The sequence below is a fragment of the Hippocampus guttulatus genome, chromosome 15, assembly GCF_054856545.1.
Source record: "Hippocampus guttulatus isolate MCC_2025c chromosome 15, RoL_Hgut_1.0, whole genome shotgun sequence".
In the NCBI taxonomy this organism is placed as follows: Eukaryota; Metazoa; Chordata; class Actinopteri; order Syngnathiformes; family Syngnathidae; genus Hippocampus; species Hippocampus guttulatus.
Window position 1 is genome coordinate 15152164 of NC_141275.1, and position 15446 is coordinate 15167609.

The 15446-nt window shown below is 43.8% G+C and overlaps 2 protein-coding genes, 1 long non-coding RNA gene and 1 other non-coding gene across 7 annotated transcripts; 2 read left to right on the forward strand and 2 right to left on the reverse strand.

Annotated features, from left to right (window-relative positions):
* Positions 1-127: 127 nt before the first annotated feature.
* Positions 128-3152, reverse strand: fam114a2 (family with sequence similarity 114 member A2). 2 transcript variants are annotated; one of them, XM_086130683.1, is made up of 12 exons: positions 2976-3152; positions 2530-2632; positions 2269-2459; positions 2058-2192; positions 1828-1986; positions 1618-1741; positions 1406-1491; positions 1212-1298; positions 995-1119; positions 691-763; positions 553-606; positions 128-481 (listed from the first exon to the last, which is right to left on the reverse strand). In XM_086130683.1, the coding sequence occupies exons 1-12, from the start codon at positions 3150-3152 to the stop codon at positions 380-382; spliced, it is 1416 nt and encodes a 471-aa protein (XP_085986809.1). In that variant the 3' UTR covers positions 128-379. The 2 variants fall into 2 exon arrangements, 1 of the variants encoding a protein (XP_085986809.1); XR_015103035.1 differs by lacking the exon at positions 128-481 and having other exon boundaries at positions 912-1119.
* Positions 3084-7153, forward strand: LOC147194145 (microfibrillar-associated protein 3-like). Of its 3 annotated transcripts, none has more exons than XM_086130687.1 (3): positions 3084-3226; positions 5316-5540; positions 5696-7153. In XM_086130687.1, the coding sequence occupies exons 1-3, from the start codon at positions 3169-3171 to the stop codon at positions 6259-6261; spliced, it is 849 nt and encodes a 282-aa protein (XP_085986813.1). In that variant the 5' UTR covers positions 3084-3168; the 3' UTR covers positions 6262-7153. The 3 variants fall into 3 exon arrangements, with proteins under 3 accessions (XP_085986813.1, XP_085986814.1, XP_085986815.1); XM_086130688.1 differs by lacking the exon at positions 3084-3226 and adding an exon at positions 4686-4776; XM_086130689.1 differs by lacking the exon at positions 3084-3226 and adding an exon at positions 4696-4883.
* A 369-nt stretch (positions 7154-7522) lies between these two features.
* Positions 7523-7594, reverse strand: trnae-uuc (transfer RNA glutamic acid (anticodon UUC)). Its single transcript has one exon. It is a non-coding gene; the product is annotated as a tRNA-Glu (tRNA).
* Positions 7595-7834: 240 nt separating this feature from the next.
* On the forward strand, positions 7835-14384 carry LOC147194147 (uncharacterized). The gene is made up of 4 exons (XR_015103097.1): positions 7835-8630; positions 8799-8887; positions 12503-12787; positions 13997-14384. It is a non-coding gene; the product is annotated as an uncharacterized LOC147194147 (long non-coding RNA).
* The last annotated feature ends 1062 nt before the right edge of the window (positions 14385-15446 follow it).

Sequence of the window (15446 nt, forward strand, 5' to 3'; positions counted from 1 at the left end):
CTGTCGCCCGGAGGGTGATTGGTAGGAAAATCCTTTTTTCGGGGGTGGCGGGGGGTGGTGATATTCACAGTATTCATTCATTTATGTGTGTGTGGTATTTCAGTTCAGCAGTGGAATGAAAACACACTTATACCTATAAAATGTTTTATTTTAAAGCACTTCATCTGTTTGTTTCACCGCTCTGCACGTGACCTGACCACAAGACTTCATAGCTGACCACCTGAGCTTTGAGAAGGATTATTTTTGGGGGGCGGGGGGTCAGAACTTGAACTGATACTACTTGCAAAGCAGCAGTGGTAACAGTTGCATAGTGGCTAGTTTGACGGATACAAAACATATCGTTAAAACCAGTTGAAACTGAGGCAGAAGGAAAAAAAAATCAGTGGTCGGGTGGGTTGGCTCTCCTCTGGATGTGGCAGATCTCCAGGATGGGCATCAGGAGTTGGAAGGCGTCCTGAATGTACGACGCACTGTTGGATGCCTATGTGAGGGGCAAGAGAGTTTAGTGCTGATGAGCCACTCATCCTGGGCTCTTAAGACTCAGACACAAACCTCTAAAAAGACTCCCGTTATAAGTGGGTTGAGCACTTCTCCCTTCTCGTTTGACTGGGGAAAAAAAAAAGGATCCCAGATAAATCCCTGAATCTTTTCCTGTTTTTTTTTTTTTCCACGATTCATGTTTCAACGCACCCCAGCCGCTGTTAGACAGGTGGTGAACTTCTTGGAAAGCAGCGAGACTTCTTTACACAGGACAACCGTCAGCCTGAGGATGCAAAAGGAAGGAAGGTGAGACTTGTCGTCAAACTTGCCAAGGGTGAGGATTTTTGTCTGATCTTGTCATTTCCAATATGTCAATAAGATACTGTTGACGTCGATTAAAAGAACAAATCAGAATTGGATTTTGCTTGTACCGTTCCCCAAAAAATTGCCTCCAACAGGCTGAAACTGTCGTAAACTCCAAGGCCTTCAGGTTTAGAAACTTCCAGCGTCTTACTGCGACAAGATGTCCACCTCCGCATCTCCGTTGGACAGCAGGAGGCCCTCGCCCAGCTTGTGGAAAAGCTCGATGGAGCGCGCCGTCAGCTCGGCAAGACTCCTGATGGCGGCAGCGTTCACCTCCTGGGGAAGACACAATTTTATTTTTTCACGCCAATGATGCAGCTGCATCCTTTGAACAGATAATGGTGCCGTTTCACCGAATACGTCCATACCTCCACTGTGAACTGGCCCCTCTCTTCCTCGTTGTCCTCTGCCTGTTTGCTGAAGTCCACGATCATGTCGCAGGCGTCTTTGCAAGCCTGCTTGGCGGTCACATTCATGGAAAGCGGTTTTTGACATTTGGGATTTGGGATAACTTGTTCAAATGGATTTCCATACGCTTTGCATATCATGGAATTATGGGCACCTTGCTCAGTTTTTCGGCGGTGGTGGAAACACGGAGACCCTCCAGGGCTTGGCCGAGCTCCGTCTCAAACTCTGAGCCATCCTGGTCTGGAATGACACACAGGAGTAGTGGAAGTGATGACCACCGGACAGGAAATGGAACTTTAACTCGGGAGGCGTTTATGGAATTGACATGATTTTGAAAAGAGAACAGCTCGTGTTGGCCTTTGATACCTTTTTTCTCGTCCACGTCTTCGTCGTCAAACTCCATCATGGAGAAGGCGGCCTTGATGAGCCCCAGCTCATCTCTCAGCTTGCTCAGCTCGTCTCCCGACAGCGTCGTCAGCACCGACTTCACCTGTCCAATAAAAAAAAAAATAAAAAATCAAAATGACGACAAATGAACTGGCCAAAATCCTCGCCTCGCCCTCCCTTCCATCCGACCTTTGACTCGCTTTCCCGAGAAAGCATCTCCAGAGCCTCAAGGTGAGCCAGGCCCTGGTACTGGTCAAAGAGGACCCCGTAGTGAGCCACGGGCTTCTTCTCGGAGTCCGACGACTCCTCCGTTTGGAGCTCCTCTCGCTCCTTGGCCTCCCTCAACACCTGAGCCAAAAGACGCAAGCGTCAGTTCTTGGCCTCCCGGTGCTCCCGCCGCCCAACTTGCTGAAGTTCACCTGAGAGAGGGTGGAAGTCCCGATCATCAGGCCTTTGGTCTTCTTGAAACCAGGGTCGCCTTCCGCAATCACGTCCATCGTCTTCTTCCCGATGAACTCGAGAGCGTCCAGGCCGCCGCTGATCACCGTCTTCCCCTGCAGGCACGTCGGATGCAATGGCGCCGCCTGACAGCATCCCTCGGAACTGTGCGGTCGCCTCGTCGGGACTTACCGTGTTCTGAACAACGCTGGTGAGCGACGTGAGCATCCCCATGGCGCCGGCCGGCCGTTCCATCTCACCCGCTTCCCGCCGCTGCTGCTCCCCCGCCTTCTCGTCGTCTGCTGCTTGAACCGACAGCTCGGCGGGACTCGGGATGCCCAGCGATGTCTCGGCCTTCTCGATGACTTGGGTCAGCCCCTGGCCTGAGGGGCGAACGACATGATGATGTCATAGCGTGAGGACGTTGGCAGGACAGCTGGATTGTGTACTCACCCACAGTAGCCACGGTGGCGGTGGCAGTGGACAGGATGGATTTGCCCCAGTCACCCCAGAAACCCCATCCTCCCTGCATAACTGTAACCTGACTCGGTGGCACCTCAAAAAAAAAAAAAAAAAGGAGCAACGTGATCAATAATTGCAAACAAAGTCCAAAAAACGTAAGTGGAAAAAGAAGTTCATTCTTTTTTTTTCTGTTTTTTGTGAACAAAAGGACTTTTTTTTGTTTGTTTTATGCAAAAAAATTAAATGATTCAGGAATACAATTATTTTATGGGGTTTTTTCTTTTTTTGGGGGGGTGAATAAACATCTCCGGTTAATGATTGTTCTATCGTTTGTGAACAAAGCATTAAGCTTTTTGACTTTTCATGGACAAAAGGACTATTTCGATCGTTCTTACTCTATGTGAACAGTCATTCGTTTTCTGTGTCTGACAGCTTACCTTTGCCGGCTCCTCGTCCATTTTGGGTTTCTCCGGCAATCCTGCTTGGGGCTCCGCCCTCCTCCGGGCTTTCCTGGTGGGCGCCACATCCGTCGACAAGTCGGGAGAGGTCGGCGGGGAGCTGTCGGGCGTCTCGGCGGCCTGAACCTCGGGTGCGCTGGCTTCGTTGTCCGACATGGTCGACTCTTAGCGCATGCCTGCCGGGAAAAGACATGGCGTCTGTCAAGCTGACTTGGACTTTTCAAGAGACGGTACCTTCCTCAATCCTTGCTACAGTCCTTCCCTCCTGCCTTTTATACTACCCTCTATACTCTCTGTTCCATCCATTGTTTCTGCCTTCTTCATAAATACTTGTTTCCTTCTTTCCATCCATACATCCTTTCTCCCATTCAGTGCCATCCATTTTAACATGCTGCCGTCATCTTTGCTTGATCCCTTCCTTCTTTCATACCATCCTTGGACCCTTCCTTCCCAAGTACCTTACTATCCTTGCTTCTCAACTTTGATCACACTCGCCCTGCCTCTTGTCTTTACATCAGTCAGTCTAGAAAGTTTGGGCCCATCCGACATACTTCACGCTAAACACATTATATTGCTATATTTGATCTCAACCCAAATCAGAATTCGTGTTTATTTACAAGTATCTGTCTTATTGCGGGTGGAATGGTAATTCTGTTTATGTGCAATTAAATTTCTTGGACATACATATATTATTTATGAGCTACGTGGAGGTCCAAAGTTCAAAAGTCCCGAAAACGATTAATTGTGGATGTTTTACAACGAGTCAGCCAAGCGAATTAGTAAAACTGCTGTTTTGTTGACAATATTTAATGACATTGCTCGGTAGTTTTGGCCAGAGATACTATTGCGTTGCATTTAGCAAACTAGTGGTTGTGTAAGAAACCGAATTTGGTCGCTTTTCATGCGCTTCGATTGCATTTTACAGGTTTTTAGGAGACACCACTTTGTAAACAGCTCACCACGTCTCTTCCTCTCCAGCTGTCAGTGTGGAAGCTAGCAGTTACGCTAGCCTCCGTGCAACGTTTCCCGATCAAAAACAACAAAAATACATGTGTCCACAATACGAGTTTATAGTTCGACAGAAGTCTTGTATTTCAGAGCAGATCAAGTGCCTATATGTTCTAAATATTGTCTTCTGATCTTCCAGATGATTAGCCACGTCACAAAAGTGTATTTTCTTCCTACGAATTGGTAACAAAAGAAGATCCGATTGATTGTTTCAAAATAAAATTATGGAAAGGTCTCTTGAAGCTAAGTGAAAACGTGAGATCTGCCGCCATTAAGTACAAAGAATAGGTTACTGTAAGTATATTATTTATCTACAAACAAAAATATAGCTACTATTTAATGTTTACTTTTAAGAAGAAAAAAACAGCGAAGTTTGTCGAGATACCTGACAACACACAACGCACTTGCATCGGCTACATAAATACGAGGCGAAAAAACAATTTCCGGTCGTTGTCACGAAATTGCTTAGTGCAATACGTAAATATTAGTGTCTAGTTCACATCAATGTATGTGTAATTCAAGTAAATGTGTTGTATGGTTTTATACAACAACGTATCATTGTTATAATTTTAAAAAAGGTGCAAATAAAACTACAATTTATACACTTTAAATAAAAAATGGCAAAGTTTGTCCACGCCTTTACCTGACAACAAGCCACGCCTACTCAGTCATGCAAAACTATTTTCTTCCTTAACACGGAAGTACATGACACGACCGAATCGAACTTTTTCAACTTTTAATGCAGTTTTAATGTGAACAAGAGGACTTATGGGTGAAAGACCAATCTATTTTACACATTTCCACTCCTATTAAGCGTCTAAAATTGGAAGTAGTTTGTGTCAGTGGAGGATTTTAATTTTGCAGTCTGCTTGAGCACAAGTAAGCCCTTATTTACGAACACGTCTTTGACTGTGTGAGAGCGTCTGTTTGTTTGTTTTTTACTGTACAGTGGAACCTCCATTTCTCCAAATGATAGATTTCTAACCATCATTCCACGTGGAGACGGCATCTCGCGAGACTTTAGCTCAGTGTTAATTGTATTTACTATTTTTATCATGATTATTATTAAGTGTGTGTGTGTGTGTGTGTGTGTGCGCGCGCGCGCGCGTGCGCTTGAGATGTCAAATGAAATAAATTGTACCACAGCGATGCAAAAGTATTTCTAGCTCTCCATTTCACATCTGTCTTTAAATGTGAGGAATTGTTCTTGAGTTCAGTTTCATTATACATTGGTTGGAGCTTACACTGCACGTGCAACTACAATGGCTGATAACAAGGAGTGTGAAAATGTCACCTGACCTGTTTCTGCAGGTCTGCACCTTGTCGACATGCCAACGGCGAAAAACATGCCCGTGCTGCTGCTCCTCTGCACCTGCGTGGTAGATGGCGCCCAGAACCGCTCAGAGGAGGAGACCGCATCCGCCGGTGTCGTGCTCAAGGAAGGAACAGACGCCTTGATCGAGTGCAACGTGACGGGGGTCCACGATGATGTCAGATGGTACGGCCCCGGCGGACGTCAGCTGGTCGAGGAACCAGGTAGGAGGAAATGAAGAAATTAACTTAACGTCACAAGAGTCTCCATTGTTTCTGTAGGAAGTGACTTGTTTCTTGACGGTCCACTCAAAAACTATTGGGGAAATTGCGTATCAAGGAAAAAGGGCAACATTACACTCGTCATTTTGTACTCGCAGGCGGGAAGTGGCTTATCGACGAAAAGGGGCGACTCAACATCAGCGGTGTCTCCTTCGAGGACCGCGGGCGCTACATGTGCGTAACAGACGGCGGCAATTACAGCGTGACCGTCCGCGTGGCCTATACCCACAGCGGCCTGGGCGTCTACTTCGTGGGCGTTTGTCTTGCCGCCTTCTCTGTCACCATGGTCCTCAATGTGGCCCTGCTGGGCATGGTCCGAAGCCACCTGAAGAAGACCGAGCGGGCCATCAACGAGTTCTTCCGCACCGAGGGCGCCGAGAAGGTCCAGAAGGCGCTGGAGATCGCCCGGCACATTCCCATCATCACCTCGGCCAAGACACTGGAACTGGCCAAGGTCACCCAGTACAGAACCAAGGAGTTTGCGCGGCACATGGAGGAGCTGGCCCACAGCATCCCCTTGCCGCCACTATTAAGCAACTGCCGCGCCGCCGCGGCGGGCACCGCCGAGCCCCCGGAGAGCGAGAGGGGAGCGGCCGGGTTGATGGCAGGGGAAGAGCGAGGCAGTCAGGTAGCAGACGTGGAGGTGTCAGTTCACTCGCCATGACGATCCAGTCTTCAGTCTTCACCGTTGAAGACTGGATTGAAAATATATGACTTTTTTTCTATCGTACTGTCCCCCCAAAAATAACAACTTTTCCCTAATAATAAATAAAGAGCTGCCACTAATTAATTTTAGAATATAATTCTTTTGATTAATTGAATACAATTTTATTTTGCATGAAAGTGTTTTATGAAACCATCCCCTCCATTTCTGTTTATTTAACAATTATTGTTTATTTTGTGTGTGTGTGTGTAGGTTTGAAAAATGTTTTGAAATTTGAATTAGAATTTGACGTTTATTTGGTCTTCCTGGGAGAAACTGATCCCCCCCAAAAAAATTCAAGCTGCTCATTTTCCTCATTGTATGATATTAAAACAAGCTATAGCAGATGGGTCGATGGATAAAATCCAATAAATAAATAGAATCCCTGAAAATCATGTTTAAATAATCAAATAAACATCAGATATTCACTGACGTAGAAAAAAAAGTTTTGTTTTGTTTTAAATTGAAGGCGTTTGCCTTCAGCGATTGCTGTGAAAATAATCGACCACCGAGGGGAGCTGTGCCGTTTTGTATCGAAAAATGCAGATCCTTGAGTTCGCATATGGCTGTAATTCACATTCACTCCACTGTGCACTTCAGATGGTAATTGACTTTGCAAAATGCCGTCCGGGGTCCATGTTATTCACTCCTCCCCAAGTATATATTTAAAAAGACTTTTGTCAGTGGATTATTAGCACTGAGCACAGCACCCCTGGAGGTTCCCCTGCTGTTCTTTTGAGTGAGTTGTAAAAGTGAAACCATTCACTGCCCTGTAAAAGTATTCTCACATTTCCCACTGTGTCATTAGGTGTAATTTGTGTTTTGGTAAAAGACGTCATATAATTTTACCAGACTTTTACGGGCTTCATGCCTTTTTGTGGCTTTTATTTATTTATGTATTTTTGTATTTATTTAGCACAATATCGAATAAGTTGTCAGGCAGGGGTCACCGACGATACGCTTGTTGACACCAGGTCACCCCAAAGGACCACATGAGTAGCTGATCTAAAAATAGCTCACTGATGATTGAAGATTGTGAATTTCAAGGAATGTTGATGTTTAAAATGAGAATATTGATCAAGACAAATTAAGGAATGTCAATTGTTACTTCCTCATTTCTAATTACGGTAGCCTTGTGCATTTATCTTCCACACACAAGAGGTCGCTCTGACGTTCGAGAAGGATGCGGACTACTGTTGCTTTGGTGGCACCAAAATGTAAGTTCCCATACCGGGAGTCGAACCCGGGCCGCCTGGGTGAAAACCAGGAATCCTAACCGCTAGACCATATGGGAGCTATGTACAGTGCCAAAATTATTGTTTTATATTCTAACTAGGACCCAAATTCCGAAATTTTGGATACAGAAAAAGAGATGAAAAATAAACATTTATTGACACGTAAACGTATAACACTAAATCAATTTATGTTGACACGGCATTGAGAAGCATACAAAGTGGCGACTTGTCTTTCGCTTCCCTTGTTGGCTGACGTGATGAGTTGGCACAAAGCATCATGGGGTATGTGGGCACATGAATGGGCCGGCCAACAGGTCTTCACATTTTCCTTTTTTCAGACTGTCGATGTATTTTCACCATTGGTAGTATTTTTTAGTATGACAGTAAATAATGTGACTATGAGCAACCATTTCTGTTTCGTGTTACTGCTGCAGTACGAACGAAATATTTCAAGGTGACTCATTTGAAGTGCTAAGCTAACCTAGCTAGCCTGTGAAGGAAAACGGCCATGTTAACGGCTGTAGATTCGTCGTAAAATGTGGCTGGACGAGGCAAGGCAAAGAAAGAAAACAACGGCAAATTAATTTGTTTTGTTAGGGAACTCTCATATGTTAAAAGTGTTATTTTTGCACTCCCCTCTAAAAATGACGTGCCTTGTGCCGGCTATTCTAGGTGTATTTTCAATTGTTGTTAACGAATTGTTAATAGCGCGAAAAATCCAATTACAAAAAAAGTCAAAGCAAAGTCTCGGCCTCGAAGCTTTACAGGGAGGACTTTTCCACATGGACTAATGCTGCTGCAAAGTACTTCCGTCCATTCTGAAGTTAAAAGCCTACCCTGGCTCTTGAGCAGCCCCCACCAAAATCACAATAACCTTGGGCCTCCGTGTTGACTTACACCCCCCAAATAAATAGATAAATAAATTTAAAAAAAAAAGAAAATCCATCCTCCTTTCCCAGACCTGTCGTCTCCGGAGGCGAGCTTATCTAAATAGAATTGATCGGCCCCAGAGATCATTCATCACACCAGGCCTGGCGAGACAGAGGGGAAGGCGAGATTTGAAGGATTTGAATTTTTCCTGCAGATGTCACAGAGGTGAGCGACGCACATTGATTGGATTGGAAATAGCATTGCTTGTGTGTGAGTGTGCGTGAGTGTCTGCGCGTGTGGAAACAAGGAAGCAAAAGTATGCAAATGAGCTATTCGTTTCTTGAAATGACATTTATATGAACTCGTGTTTGTTCTGTTCTGTTTGCTGTGCAGTCGACGCTAAAAGGAAAGAGGGTGCAAACGAGCCAAAAGGACGACAGACGATGCAGTTGATGACATTTTCCTTCGATTGCCGAAAAGCTGTGAGCACAGTATCTCACTCATGCGCGCGCATGTGTTTACTCTCCTAATTTGTTGGCCTGAATTTTCGTGTATGTGTATGTGTGGTCCAACGTGTTAAATGTGTAAACAATATTCAAATTTGAGACAGATTACAACAGATCACATATTTACTTCAATCTTTAATTGTAAAACCTTATACAGCAATTAACATTCATCAACATTGCCTTCTGAGATTGACGAAGAGGCTTGTGTTGGTGCAGACTCTTCTGCTGGAGGCGCTGATGGCGTCGCTGAGGTTTTTAAATTGGAGAAAAACACGGTGATGGGTAGCACTCTTGACGTTCATCTCGTTTTATTATTCCAGATCAAATGTAGCAATGTGTCCTTGTTGATGGACCCATCTCTGACAAGCGGGCCTAAATTCTCCCACCCAGCCAGAACGCGTTGCTTCGGCGGCGGCAAGAGGTTGGAGCGCAGCTTAATTTATCCCAAAAAGTTATTGCTTCAGCAAGATACCGTATGCGAGACGAGGTAAAATGCCGGGTGAGGCGGGAGTGACGCAAGCCAATGATCCAGCCGAGCAGCTCACGGAATAAATCCACTCATGCTCTCATTGGTCGATATGGCGCCCGGGGTCCAATCGCGCGCCTTGTTTGTGCGGACACATAAAGTACAGTACAGGCATGTACAAAGCCTCGGAGTCACGTCAGCTCTTTGTTCGGCATGCAGGGAAACCTTCCCTCTCGCGTATCAACATGAAACAACGCGTCCTTCCGCAATATGGCTGCCGATATGGCTGTATTGTTTATTTATTTATTTTTAGAATGAATTTGCGGAGGGGGAAAAAAGCGCCACGTGGTGAGGGATCACCGCACCGCACATAACAGTATATGGCTTTTGCCATGTGCATGATGCCACGCACGGCTCTATTACGTCGCACGTCACCTAATATGTCTCGCATACTGTAGACCGAGAGGTGATTGTTCAGCCACACATAGCTTAAAAGATGGCCCAGTGGCAAAGACGCCGACGGATTGACTGAGCGGTAGAAGGCATGATAAATGTGCAGTAATGAAACTCATGAAATATTCATTGACCCGCTTCCTCCTCCTCCGCTTCCTCCTCCCACCGTGTGTTCTCTAACACAGGTGAGAAATAACACTTGGATGACACCAATGTAATAACTGTTACTATTCAAGCCTCCATGCAAATGGGGCTGGCAGATCCACTCGTATTTACATAATTCACTGTCAGAGAGCCAGTCTGAGTATGTTTGAGTTTGCCAAAGCGCGGAATGAGCTGTAACATTCGGTCATATCTGGGTCACGGCAACCGGCCAGTAAAGGAGTATATGAACTGTAGGCATGTTGGATGGAATGATTTCGCAAAGGGTTGACGGGACTGCCATACTGTAATTCCCCAATAAATACAAATATGCTCAAAGATATGCAATATATTTAAATCCAAACAGTCTTGTTTAAAAAAAAAATTGAAATAAATCAAATGTCATCGTAAGTATTCACAGCTTTTGTGCAATCGTTTTTGTTGCTGCACCTTTGGCAGATTTTAGAGCCGCGGGTCTTTTTAAAGATGATGCAACAAGCGAGGTCGGTTTCTCATGTACATGTGATTTTAGTTAGTTTGTTGCACACACATCCCAAAAAAATAGTAAATAGTTCATTTTGTGAATGCCTTGCTACACATATGCTCGAGTCCGCTGTACTGCACATCGCCTTTCAAGGGACACTGACCGTCAGAATAGAATAAAATGGAAATCCTCAACTGTCATTGTCAGGTGCAGAAGTGTCATGTTAGTTATACGCGTTGCAGGAATCCATTATTTAAAAAAAAAAAATCATTGCTTGACTCGAACCATCTGAATTGGAGGAAAATATCACCCCCTGGAAATCCAAATGTACCTTGGCGAGGATGCAAAGACCGTCTCATCTGCCTCGCCGCCTTTGTTTTAGTCACTTGGAGCAGTTGCCGGCAAACACCATCAATGCGCGCTTGCTCATTTGGCAGCGAACGCAACAGATTGACTGGGGAGCCTTTTACAGATGGGCGAAAATGGCAGGCGTGCGGGAGCAACAGCTTGCGCAAACACAATGGCGTGCAAATTTGCACCCACGTTCAAACAACTGATTGAACTTATTGAACCAAAAGCTATTTTCTTTATTAGGCACTCACTCCACGCGCGCTCTGATGAAGCTTCGACGCCATTAGCGGTTAACGTGAGTTGTCGAGAGAGTCAAATGTTCCTGAGGCAATTGCGCTATTTAAAATAAAAGACGCCATTCTGAAAACGGTTTGGTTTTCAGTATTGATCGGTGTTACAGAAATGCATGAAAAAATACTGAACACATATGGTAAGCATTATTGACATTAACGCATCATCTTACCGTCACAATATCAAGATAACATAGCAACGTGCTTGCTAAAAATTGTGTTTACATCATCCAGATCAAAGTAATTCGCAAAAGTTGAATCAAGACAACCGCACTCTTCTGGTGAGTTGAATTTGCAGTTTCCTTCCCGATAATGTTAAAAAGAAAAAATGGCACACGCAAATATGACACTAGCGTAAATAATATGAATACAGATCGGAACAGAATGACTAATTAGAGCCCCGTTACTCTTTCAGGGAGAATCTTCAAAAATGATTCTTCCAACTTTGATGCTATGCTCCACCCACATTGGACGACATAGGCAAATAAGCTTTGCAATTTAGCGAAGCGTTTCTCTCTTGGTGGCCTGCTTTCGATTGGGTCTCATTGCGGCAAATTCCCTCGTGGGAGTTTGTCAACGAAAACAAGTGTTGCTTCATACCGACTTCCTATTGCGTTTCGGGGATTCGCGCTGCCTTTTGCGATTGAGATCTCCACCCAATTTTGCGTCGGCACTCCTGAAAAACAACATCATAGCATTCACACCGGAGTATCTTAGGTGTGGAAAAGGAATATGTAATTACAGCAATGCCATTCTGAGTGTATGCCATAGTCTGTAATTGCATATTCAACAATTGAAGCTCTTTTTTTCTTGAGGAAAAAAAAAAGATGTCTGTACCTCTGTGAAAGAACTGCAGCCGAACCGTCTTATTGTTCGGCTGAGACTTAATCAAGACTCTGTGGATCCGGCTTTGATCAGAGCGCGTCTTTGTTTGATTTTTTTTTATGTTCACATCGGATGTCGGACAGCAAGGACAAAATCTTTTCATGTTGTAAAATTGCTTTTTTTTTTTCGGCAAGGCGGAGGAGACATGGTGAAATTCCCTTTGACGACTCACTCATTTTGTTTTTTTCAAAGGTGCTGATTGCCAACCAGCTATTTGTATATCTTAAGTCCTTTTTTGACACTTTATTTTTGCCTTACTCGAATCCAGAATCAAAACATGACACATATAGCACAATATTTTCATTGATTGAGACGTTCAACGACATGTCCAAGCTCAAATTGCCCCTGTTGGATTGTGTTTTGTTTCGCTGCTTCCGCAGTGTGGATAACCTGTTTGTGCGCGCGCACGTCGTACAAAAATAAATATATTAACAATGAGGAGCAATCACACGCATCACTTCACGCGTTCTCTCTCAATTACAAAAAAAAAAAACGTACATTTTTTTCCCTCCCATCTGCAGCAAAGAACACATCAGCGTATGAAAGCAAAAGAAGAAGTGACGTGATGGATGGCGGCGAGCGAGACGGCGGAAAGACTCCGGAGATCGACAACGTTTCAGGTCTCCCCCCCCCCCCCCCCCTCTCTTTCCAACAGCTCATTGTTTGTTTCTCTTTCCAGGTGCTCGCCAGACACATGCCGAGAGATGCCGGCGGCCATGATTTGAACATTAATCACATGAGCGACGCGGCAGCGCAGCGCGCCTCGCGTGCTTGTGGATGGCAGGTGGCGGCAAAAAGTGAAGCAGGTGCCACGGCGCTACTTTTCACGTGACGCGTTAATTTCCTTCGTTTCGAACGCAAGGGAGTTATTTTTTTTTTCGAGGATCTTGATAGCGGCGCAAGGTTTTTCTCGCGCTTTTTGACACTTTGAAGGAAAAATCAGTCCAGCATCAACACCTTGTACACAAACACGAAGCCATGGTACATTGATTTGTGTTTATCATTGGTTCAATTAGTCAGCACACAACAAATCACTTTTGCAAGTATACTCCTGACTCGTACTGGCGAGCATGCTAGCCGAACTGAAACGCGAGCACAAACTGACATGACATCACCCTGTGAACAAATCTGCGAAGTGGCACTTTCAAACCATGTCTTGTGATGTATTGTGTTCATCCATGAGTTAGTGTCAAAGTGGAGCAGTTGCCGGCCAATCTTTCGGCGAGTAAGGGACAAAAATGTGAACATTGTTGAATTCACAAATGACGAACTGCAAATATTTGCAGTTCTTAAGATTAATAAAAAAAAAAAAAGTTGTTTTCTATTCCAATAATAATACAGAATTATAAATGAAATTGATGCACAGCACTGTATTGTATTCTTTTCTATCAATGATTTAAATGAATGTTTTCCAAGTATATATAAACAGTCATCATTTATTTTAGATCAAGTGTCAAAATACAAATACAAAAGTAGAAATCGTTGAAATGACAGATCTCTCCTAAAATCGGCCAATTTATTGAACAAAATGCTGTGAATATGTTTTATATTTTTAGTTTAATAATCGATCTGTGGGATGAGATAACTACATTCCGTTGTCGTTTCAGAAAAATACAAAAGTTTAAAAAAAAGAAACGTTTTCAACAGGATATTGTTTTCACAAAATGACGACATTCTAAATTATTTGAGGTCTGTATTTCAACCTAAATTGTAACTTATTCTTTTGTGTGATTTAATGACATTTTCAAAATTCTTCAATAATATCAATGCTTTGCCTTTTCAAAAATACAATGGGGGGAAAAAAAACAATAGTCCAATCTGACCTATTACAGATCATTCGTGGCAAGTAGTTCTCAATTATTGTGTGCTCAGGAATGACTTTTTTCCCCACGAATTTCAACCTAAACTGCATTTTGTTTTTTTGTAATATAAGATGCAAACATGCACACGCACACACGCATCATCTCTCGGTGTGTTTGATGTTCTTTCTGTGATTTTTTTTTTCTTTCCTGCAGTTTTGCCGTGGGGTTTGGGTGGAAAGCCATCATGCAGAACAGCTGCTCGATCGAATTATCACCTGCCTAATCGGGCCCGCCTGCTGCTTTGTAGTTGCCGCAGCTACCCGGAGGTAAACAATTCCCTGGAAAACAAACTTGCACGCCAACGGGAGTTTCACTTTAATGTCCTTGGAATCAATTTTTACCATCAAAGCAGTCGCGTTGGCAGGGGAACACATTTTTGGAGCGTCCTTGAAGGAATTCATTTACGACCGAGCTAGACTTCATTTTGATAAAACGTTAAGCAGCCCTTTCTTCCATCAATCAACAAAAAAGCAAATTTCTTGACTCCAAACAGTTTTGTGCTTCATATCTATATCTCTCTTATTCTGCCCGAACGGGTGAAAAATAAACCTCAGAATGTTATCAGCTTAGTTGCTTTTTTGATAAGAGTGAGAACAACTGATAGAAGCCGATAACACTGTTTTTATGTCTGTCTATCTATCTATCTATCTATCTATCGTGTCAATAAGTTAGTAGAATCAGAAAACAGTGAACCTAAAACAGAGCCCTGTTGGACTCCAGTGTGGAAAATCTGACATTAAATGGCGTTTGCCTTCATTTCCAAGTTACAAAACTGATTGCGTTTGAAGCTGTGTCGTAAATTCAGTTTTTCTCACAACACAAAGCAAAAAACAAAAACAAAAAAAAACAAAACAACCAACAACAACAGAAAGCAAAGATACTGCTGTGTATTATACATGCCATGTAGTTTTTATCAACATTTAACCACAATGCTTTGGCATACCTCCTCCGTCACAGCAAGGATGGTAAAACCATTCGGCAGCACCGCGAGTCTGCCAACGTTATTTACCCAATGCTATGACCTTGGTGAAGCAGCACGTGGCTCACTGCCCTAAGCGCATCTGCTCTGCAATTTCTCCTCTTCCTGCCATAAAAGGTGATCATCAAGTATATTCTTATGGCAAAAAAAGGTTTATTTTTCAATTTCATGCCTCTGACAAAATACATGCGACTAAAAAAAAACAAAACACAAAATGTAATAACTCAACGCAAATATGCATACCACAGCAGCGTATTCATTCCTCGTGCGTGGCAGGGGAATTGGTTGATATTAAAGTCCTTTTCCTTGCGAAAAAAAAAAAAAGAGCCCACCTTCTTTGATTTTTGGTGGAATCAATAACCCAGGAAGACGGAAAGCTAATTCCGCCGCTTTTTCATCAAAATTATTGACTGCGCTCGCCATCTGCGTTTTATTAGACTCGGCTGCGCCCTTTGGACCGCTGATATGCAAACGTGGGAAGGAAGCCGAGTCATGTGACCTGCGGAAGAAATATGGGGGATGGAAATTTACCAGAGCGTGCCGCTACATGTCATCAGATAATAACGTCTGTCTTGATGAAGCAGCATGTGGCGCGATGCCTGAGCATTAGCTTTTGTACGCTAC

Coding starts and splice junctions, on each gene's coding strand:
- fam114a2 (XM_086130683.1), bottom strand. CDS start 3,152: ATGTCGGACAACGAAGCCAGCGCACCCGAGGTTCAGGCCGCCGAGACG. Junction 1,742..1,827: donor CTCGGGAAAGCGAGTCAAAG/GTCGGATGGAAG, acceptor TTTATTGGACAG/GTGAAGTCGGTGCTGACGAC. Junction 607..690: donor CCTGTCTAACAGCGGCTGGG/GTGCGTTGAAAC, acceptor TTTTTTCCCCAG/TCAAACGAGAAGGGAGAAGT.
- LOC147194145 (XM_086130687.1), top strand. CDS start 3,169: ATGCCTGCCGGGAAAAGACATGGCGTCTGTCAAGCTGACTTGGACTTT. Junction 3,227..5,315: donor CTTGGACTTTTCAAGAGACG/GTACCTTCCTCA, acceptor CTGTTTCTGCAG/GTCTGCACCTTGTCGACATG. Junction 5,541..5,695: donor TCAGCTGGTCGAGGAACCAG/GTAGGAGGAAAT, acceptor TTGTACTCGCAG/GCGGGAAGTGGCTTATCGAC.